The sequence below is a fragment of the Chrysemys picta genome, chromosome 6 (assembly GCF_011386835.1).
Source record: "Chrysemys picta bellii isolate R12L10 chromosome 6, ASM1138683v2, whole genome shotgun sequence".
In the NCBI taxonomy this organism is placed as follows: Eukaryota; Metazoa; Chordata; order Testudines; family Emydidae; genus Chrysemys; species Chrysemys picta.
Window position 1 is genome coordinate 122,682,755 of NC_088796.1, and position 8,630 is coordinate 122,691,384.

At 54.7% G+C, this 8,630-nt stretch overlaps 1 protein-coding gene across 4 annotated transcripts in view; it reads left to right on the forward strand.

Annotated features, from left to right (window-relative positions):
- The window catches only part of FRMPD1 (FERM and PDZ domain containing 1), a 67,666-nt gene extending 61,881 nt beyond the window's left edge, over positions 1 to 5,785 (forward strand). For 3 of the 4 annotated variants that reach the window (XM_005309203.4, XM_065549761.1, XM_065549762.1), the window contains 2 exons: positions 531 to 1,331; positions 3,265 to 5,785. In XM_005309203.4, coding sequence (XP_005309260.2) covers positions 531 to 1,331; positions 3,265 to 5,672 — 3,209 coding nt within the window. In that variant the 3' untranslated portion in view covers positions 5,673 to 5,785. The remainder of the gene's footprint in view (positions 1 to 530; positions 1,332 to 3,264) is intronic. The other variant, XM_065549763.1, reaches the window with a different exon arrangement.
- The last annotated feature ends 2,845 nt before the right edge of the window (positions 5,786 to 8,630 follow it).

Consider the following 8,630-nt stretch of genomic DNA (forward strand, 5'->3'; position numbering starts at 1 on the left):
ATCAGTCAATAGTACAAATATTGACGAATGGGCTCTTCGATCTAGCAGAGAAAGGTCTAACACGATGCAAAGGCAGGAAGTCGAAGCTAGACAAATTCAGGCTGGAAATAGGGTGTAACGTTTTAACAGTGAGAGTAATTAATGGCTGCACCGACTCACGGAGAGTTGCCCGCGATGGGGAATCCACCACAATTTGTAAATCAAGGCCGGAATTCCCGTCGGAAAGCTCTGTGTTACCGGGCAGGTCAGACTAGGTGGGCCCAGTGGGCCCTTCAGCCTGGGAATCTAGGCATTAGACTGTATTAGTGACCAGCTCCAGCACTGGCCTCCGCTTGTAGGCCGTGGCCCTGTGGGACAGACTGTGCTCTGTGCTCGTTTGCTCGGAATCCGAGCAGCAGTCACAGGAGTGGGTCTCTTTCTAGGAGTGCAAGGGGACTGAAATCCTGCTGCTTCTGTGCGAGTTCGGCTGCTCTACCCAGCCGTTTGCATTGGCCAGTGCTCACAGCAAGCACGGTGTCTTTATGTTGCAGGGTACGAGTCGAGAGCCTGCAGCGACTCCGAAGACTCTTGGGAATTGGATTCCTCTGCAGAGCGCTTTTTGGACCCCCCCTGGCTGAACCCCGGCAGCATCCAACCTCTGTGTGAGGAGGAGGAGGAGCTGCCTGAGCTGGAGCCAGAGAGCAGAAACCCCGGAGGCAGGAGTGACGTGACGGACAGTGCGTCCGAAGCCTCTGACTCGGCCAATACCGAGAGCAGAGGTTGCAAGACCAGTGGCTCGAGTGACTCGATGGACGCTCTGGAGGAGGACGACTTAGAGGCCTGCTCCTCCAGCAGGCCACAGTTCCTCCAGTTTTTCACACCCACGATTGAAGAACTCAACTGCCAAGACAAGAGCGTCTTCGCTCTGGCCAACAAGGAGGAGAGCGGTGGGGCAGAGTCTGAAGGTTTCCTTTGTTTCTTGCAGTTATCCCAAGGAAGCCACCCTGTGCCTGAGCAGACAAGCCCCGAGCAAAGAGGGGAGAATGTGGCGGATGCTTCGGCCCTCAAGACCAAGCTGTCGGAAGAGAACGTGATGGAGTATTACAGTCTCTGCTCCAGCATATCTCCAGGCAGCAACGGAGAGAGAAGCATCCTCAATCGTAGCCCAGGGAACGGCTCTGTGAAGGACCTGCTGGCTGAGTCGGGCCAGCAGGAGGGATTCTGCAAGGTGGATCCAACGGCAAAGGAGACTGATCTCATCCTGCACCCGCCTCCGGGCTTCGGGGACACCAGCTCCGAGGATGAATTCTACGATGCCGCGGACCGGCTGACCCCGACAGACGCCCTGGCAGGTGCGCTCAGAGAAGAGCTTATGTAATAAATCAGATCAGTAGGGCAGGGACGCTCTCTTACCCTGTGCACCTGGCAGGACAGGACCTGATCATTCCTGGGGTCCTCTGGGTGGTACGGCTGGACGAGTGATGAATAACGAACCTAGGGGTGGTCATGCGTCAGATCCACAATGCCGAGAACATGTCCCCCTTATTCAATTTCCCAAGGTTGTCCTGAAGCTCTTTGGGCTCGCAAACAAGCTTTAAACGTCCCTTCTCCAAGAGTGAATCCCTCGCAGGCAGAAATGCCGTGCAGAGAGAGCGCCTCGCTATCGGAGCTATAGGGTTGGGTGGGATTTTTCAGTAGCACCCAGGTGAGTTCGGAGCACCAGTCCCAGTGAAAGTCACAAGACCTGTGCTCCTAAAACAGTTTGGCATTCTCGAAACCCCACCCGCTATCACAAGCACACCGGAGTACAGATACATATGGAACACGCATGTTATTTAAAGGTACACGTGTCATTAAGCCTTCAGAGTACCCATGTGAGTTTGCTGTGTTCGCTGTGTACATGATGGACTTTGCAAAGTGTGTGTGGTCCCCAAGAATGCTGTGGGAGGTGCAGCTGGCCCAGAGGGTGACAGCTGTGCTCGGGCGTGGCATGGGCTGACAGGAATCCTGGGAGGTGTAGATACAGGAGCAGGCCAGAAGAAAAGGAGTGGGAAAGCAGTGTAGGGAGGGAGGAGCCACTGTGTGATGGTGGGAGGCTGCCAGGAAGGAGATAGGGACCCATTCCTGCCAGGCTTGCCTAACCCCTGACACCGAGCGATGATTCTTAGACATTCTTAAAACCTAAGGAAATTCCCAGACTAAAAGTTGAAAAACGCTATCGCTTAAACTCAGCCCCAAAACCCCAGGAGAACCCACTGCAGCTTCCTCTCTCTTCCCCTCGGACAGATCACAAACTACCATTCTGTTTTACAGCCCACCAGCCCATGTCTGGACAACACAGAAATGCATAGCTACGGGCACTCACGCAACCTTCACTTCTTTTCCCCTAGTTCCAACCTGAAACCAGGCAGAAATTCCAAGACCACCTTATCCATCCATCACCCCCACCAATTAAGGCCTAGAGTAAACCCCGAAAAAGAAAAGTTTTCAAAAGAAAAATGATTCGTTAAGCAAACAGCCATACCATTAGCACTTACACCCTGCTACCATTATACTCCCACTCCAAATGATGTGTCAATGGGTGATACGTCCCCGGACAACGGAGTGAGCTACAGCCTTACTATCCTGGAACCTAACCATACCTTTTTCACGAATTTACCCCTTTTATAATTAACCTGAAACTGCCCTTTCCCTGAATTCTAGTTCTACCACCGCCTTATGGGCTCTTTACAATCCACACTATTGAAGTTAACAGCTGCACCCCCGTCCCTCCCATGCTATCAATGGAGATCGCATTTTAACAAACAATTCTCAAAAACACTCATTTAAAAACCCTGCAAAAACCAGCTACCACGACCAGCAGCTTGTAACAAAGCTAGACTAGCCCCTGTTCAGCAGTTAGTGTAATTAACCCTGGGTCATGTCCTTGCTAAGTCTTACTTTCCCATAACACTCTGTCTCCTATACTCTTGTATGCTTAGGCCCCAAACCTAACTTCTGCTTAGTTCTTAACCTAAACCATCCTATGAGCTACCCCCTCTGTGCTGAGCCACGTAGGACGCAAGTTTGTCACAGCCCCCCATTTACAGAGCTTTAGCTCAAACTATAGCAGTTTGTGCTTTTAGTGCTCAAGGGTCCCCAGTTCAATCCCCGGTGTCTCAGCCAAGATGGCCGCCATCCCCGATGCATGGTTCTCATCAGTCCAGGAGATCCCATGAACAACCCGTGGCCCTCTGTGTGTACACTACCATTTCCTTACCCTTGTGTTCTCTTCTTTCCTGGCAGGCTCTAAGGCACTGACCCGTGAGGGGAAGGGCGATTCCTGCTTCCTGAAGAAGTCAAGGTGCTACAATCTGGGGGAAAGCTGCATGTCGAGACAAGCTACCAGGGAGAAGCACAGAAAGGAGAAGGAGCTGAAGCACGCCAAGAGCCTGAGAAAGAGGAGATCTTTCCTACAGACGGATTACACATCGCAGGTTACCTTCCCGGTGGCTCCATCCCCCGCCCTGGAGAGCGCTGATCCTGCGTGCTGCTCTGAACGGGAGTCCCAGCTGCCCTCCATCTCTCTCACTCGCATGACATCCTCCTTGGACGACACCACCGGGGAACCCCCACTGCTGGCAGCCAGGACCTTTGCCCAGCTAGAGCCTCGGAGCCAAGCCAAGAGTAAAAACCCTTCATCTGCCTTCATGGAAATGGAGCCTGACGCCACGGAAACCAACTCGGTAACCGCCTCGGTCATCCCTTCCATTTCAGCCAGTCAGCTCCAGGGTGACCAGGAAGGGAAAGAAACTTTGGACCTAACCCCATTGCCCAGCTGTGCGGAGAACAGCCTGGGGCCTCTTGGTTCTGCATGCGCGCGTGACAGTGGCTGCGTCAGTCCTGAAATAGCCTTCCATTTGGGAGGCATCAGAAACCCAGAACAAGCAGGAGGCGCCTGGGACAGCCCCGGTGGCTGTGGTCGCCCATTTTCTGAAACCGAGGATGGATGTATAACCCGCACAGTGCCGCAAGAGCAGCCGATGCCACAGAGTGCCGCGGAGGCTCTGGAAGCCCACCGTGAACTCGAGACGTCTGCACAGCCGGGCGAAGGAGGGATACCTGCTAGTGCTGTGCCAGTTCTTTCTCCATTGGGGTGCTACAGAGGCAAGCCGTTGCCCCAGGCTGCAGCTTCAGACCTGGGTTCTCTATCCACTGCTGATAAAGGAGAAGCATGTGAACAGTTTGTGCCATCATCTCCCTTTGCAAGGGGAACAGGTGGTCCCACTAGCTGTGCAGTGAAGCCAGAGGCTGAAATGGTATCTGGAGAGAAAACCAACACGAACCTAAATGAAGAACCCTTAAAAAGAGTGGAAGATAAAAACCATGTGGGTTTCTCTAATGCCACGGAGCTGCTGTCCGACTTTAACGGAGCGTCGGGAATAATCACTCGCCTCTCCTGGCTTTCGTTTGGAACCAGGACAGACCAAGCAATGCCCTGCCAGCAGGGGGGCATAGAAGATACTGACCAAGCTGTTGACCAACGTCCCTGGACAGCAGAGCATTCCGACTCAGGTGCCCTAAGGAAGGAAACGCATTTTTCCTCAGCTTCTCCGAAAGCGCGTCCTCCTCCGGAGCTGCTCAGTGGCCAGCGCACAGAGGAGAGAGAACCCAGAGAAGATGCACTATATGTGGATGGTCGCCCCGAACAGCCCCAGCCCACTCTGACTCCCCTTCTCACGGAGGAGACCGCAGAGCAAAGAAAGGGCTGCCACTTCAACACATCACCGGGGCTACGTTCTCCTTCCCCCAAAGACACTGATGGCGCCTCAGCACACAGAGAGGGAAACTTTGGTGCAGATCAATCACTGCTTTGTGTGGCCCATGAAAAAGATGCCCCCGTGTCTACGAGCTGCAGCACAACTCGTCCTTTGGGCTTGACCAGTGTTAAGGGGACCCTCTTCCCCAAAGCTGGCACGGACAAGTGCAGCTGTCACTTGTCTTACGCCAGCTGCTTCCGGGGGCTAGACAATGACCTAGATTATGAGTATGTTGATTCTGCACATAGCACTTCCTCCAGGCCTTTAACAACCCCACCGGCTGCTGGGAGCTTGTCGTTTCTAGACCAGCCCCCTCCCAGGACCACGGACGAGAGTGTGAGTGAAAACGGCCCATGGCCGGAAACTCACCTGGAAGCGCTGGCTCAGTTGCAAGAGAGAGCAGGGAAGTCATCGGCTGACTTCTCTCCGTTCCTGGCAAATGTGGCAGAGCTCCAGGCCATTGTGAGGCAGTTCTCAGGAAACCGAACGAAACACCCTCGAGATGCGTGCGCAGAACATTACTCTGAACACAAGCACGTGCTCTGCGCGGAGTCCCGCAAGCTGATGGCCAGCTGCCAGAAGGTCCTACAACCAGACAGGCCTTCTGAAGAGCTGTCCAGTGCATTGCAGGAGACCTTCCAGGACCTCATGCGACTGACGGCGCTGTGTTTCCAGTTCACAGCCTGTGGGCTGTGCGGGAGACGCCACAAGGAGCTCACCGTCAATCTGAAGGACGTGGTTTGCACCTACCATCAGTTTGTCCTCGCTGCTCTCCAGACCGGGGGGAAGGACTGTCGCGATTTCAGTGCCACGCTGCTAGCACGCCAGGGCACAGCCCTCACGGCGGCAGTGTTCTGTCTAACCCAGCGGTTCAGGGCAGCGCCGGCGGTGTGAAGACAGCAGGTCCATGAGACAGACTCTTAAACTCGTGTACCGCTGACAGGAAAGTACCCAACAAACGTTTACTGTATAACCCATTAACCCAATAAAATATCTCCTGCAGAAAAGCAATGCGAGTCATTCAGCGGTCTGGCCGCACACCTCAAGGCAGGATCATGCACAAGACTCAACCGAGTTTGGGTCAGCTGCCCTGTTTGCTCACTCGATGACGTTCCAGTCCATCAGGGGATAATGTTGGGGGAGGTGAGTCCACGGCCCACCCACCCGCTCTGTTTGTATAAAAAAATAATGGTCTCGAACGCAGAGCGCAGTTTGTGGCTTTTTTCCCATGGCTCCAGTTTGGGGTGTGTTTCCTGGGTAGCGCGGCGTGTCGTCCCATCTTACTCAGGGCCGGCTTTAGGCCGATTTTGCCGATTCCCCGGAATCGGGCCCCGCACCTAAGAGGGCCCCGCTCCCCCAGAACAAGCCCCACAGCCTCGCTCCCCGGCCAGAGCGCCGGCCCAAGCCCCGCGGCCCTGCTCCCCCAGCCACAGCGCCGGCCCAAGCCCTGCAAGTCCGTGGCCCCACAACCCCGGCAATCTGAAGTGCCGCTGAAGACTAGGAGTGCCGCCCGGTGAGTACAAGCCCCACGAATTGGGCCCCACACTTGCTAAAGCCGGCCCTGATCTTACTTTACATTTCAGACATTGTAAACAGGCACTGAATGGAACGTAGCGTCCGACAGCAGGGTCAGCTCTGCATTCTCCACCCCAGAATCTCGGGGCGGCTGTCGGAGTTGCAGTGGAAACTGATTTTGTAGAATCCGACTCCAGTACCTGCAGCGCTAAGTCATTCCACTGCCAATGGTTCCTCTGTAGCTTCCAGAGAACTTAACACCTGAAGGCAGCGGCAGCAGCAGCAGCGTGGTATAACCACAAACCAGCTACCACGGCCAGTAGCTTATCACAAAGCTAGACTAGCCCCCGTTCAGCAGTTAGTATAACGCAGCAACTGCCTTGAAATCACTGAAGGCAGCAACTTACTAAGCAGAAGGCAGGACGTGTTCCCGAAACTCCCCTCCCCTTCTCCCTGTAGCCACGCCCCCTGGGGCTAGGCGGGGGCAGAATGGGAGTGTGACCACAGGGCATTAGGCACTGTGCTATATGGACAAGTTCAGCGCAGGGTTAGACAACACGTAACACAGCTGTGGCCTCTGCTTAAAAGGCTGCCTTCCATTAGACAACTCAGGCACTTACACATTCCAGCGACAGCCTCTAACAGCAACCCCAACGTCCAGATTCCACCCAGCAGCGACGTCCAGCAGGGCTGGAAGATGAGCCATGAGACCACGTCAAAAAGCAAAGCCTCCCCTCTACCTGCACACCCGCCCAAGGGAGCAGGGGGTCATTGTGTGCGGTGGCACTGCTAGAATTTGGAGGGAGGGCCGGGAGAGAGAGGCCTGGGGGAATTCTGTACCAAAAAATTAAACATTCTGCACCCAGTATTTGAAAAGTCTGCAAAATTCTGCATTTTATTTGCCAAAATAACACACTCAGACCAGTTTCAATTAGTTTGGTAATTTATTTCATAATAGGTGTCAGCAAGTATGTCTGTGACAATACGGACAACGAAAAAGATTCAGGAAATGGTTTTGACAAATAGGTGCCTTAGTAGGCCTATAAATACAGAACTGTATTTCTCACCGCCGCCCCTCCCTTCCCCCCGAAGCAATGCAAAGGCTTGGGGGAGTTGGGGGTAACAGAGATGCTGAGGGAAGTAATTGCTGGGCAGGAGCCGGAGTGTGAACGTGGGGGGGTTGTTGGGTGTGGGTGGGTGGGAGACGTAGGGAACAGGGTTTTTGAGGGGTAGAGGGAGATTGTTAGGGACCCTCCTCCATGCAGACCCTGGCTGCTCCCATTCAGTCAGGCGCATCTGCCTGTCCCCATAGGGCCGTGCACCCCCCAACCCATGTGTCCTCCCACCCTCGCTAACACCTCCATGTCTCCCTGTGCCCACATTCCCATGTCTGTGCCCCCACTCAGCTACCCCTTACCCCCTGTGTCCCCACGCCCCCCACTCAGCTACCCCTTACCCCCCCTGTGTCCCCACACCCCCCACTCAGCTACCCCTTACCCCCATGTGTCCCTGCGCCCCCACCCCCATGTGTCCCTGCACCCCCACCCCCATGTGTCCCATGCCCCCACGCCCCCACTCAGCTACCCCTTACCCCCATGTGTCCCTGTGCCCCCACGCAGCTACCCCTCATCCCCATGTGTCCCTGCACCCTCTCCCCTGTGTCCCCCTAGGGCCCCGCACCTCCACCTCCTCTCCCATTCAGCCCCTCCCCCAGTCTGTCCTCCCTCAATGTCCCTTATGAACCTGTCTGTGACACACACACCCCAGCAGACCCATATGCCCCACACTGTTTCTCCCCCCCACCCCCGCATATCCCCTGTCTCCTGACCTGGCCCCACAGGCAGGGTGCTACCTTCTCTTCCCTAGCAGCAGATGGGGCTAGCCTGGAAGCAGCTGTTCTGTTCTAGTGCCACAGTGGCCCCTGGTGGGCAAAAGGCATAACTTCAGCAACTTTCCCTCAGAAGTTATTTGCTGCAGGGAAAAAGAAAATTGTGCTTGGCCCATGAATGCTGCGCATGCGCAAAATTCCCCCAGGAGTAAACACTGCAGCCAGCCACAGCACCTGCAGCTGTTTGTTAGCTAGATCTTTAAATACTTTGAGCCCAACTCTCAGGTACATTAAGGCCCCATCCACATCTCCGGCTGCATAAAGGAGTCCTAGGATGTGGCTGTACAGCAGCTGTGGGTGTCATTTGCCGCTCATGTAGACATTCCTGCACTTTAGAAAATAGCAGAGAGAGGATGCCACAGGGTAGGTTTCAGAAGCGTGCCTGCCTGCCCATGAATATTCATTTAAGTGGCCTGCACAGAAGCTCATGCTACAGCATCTTCACTTCC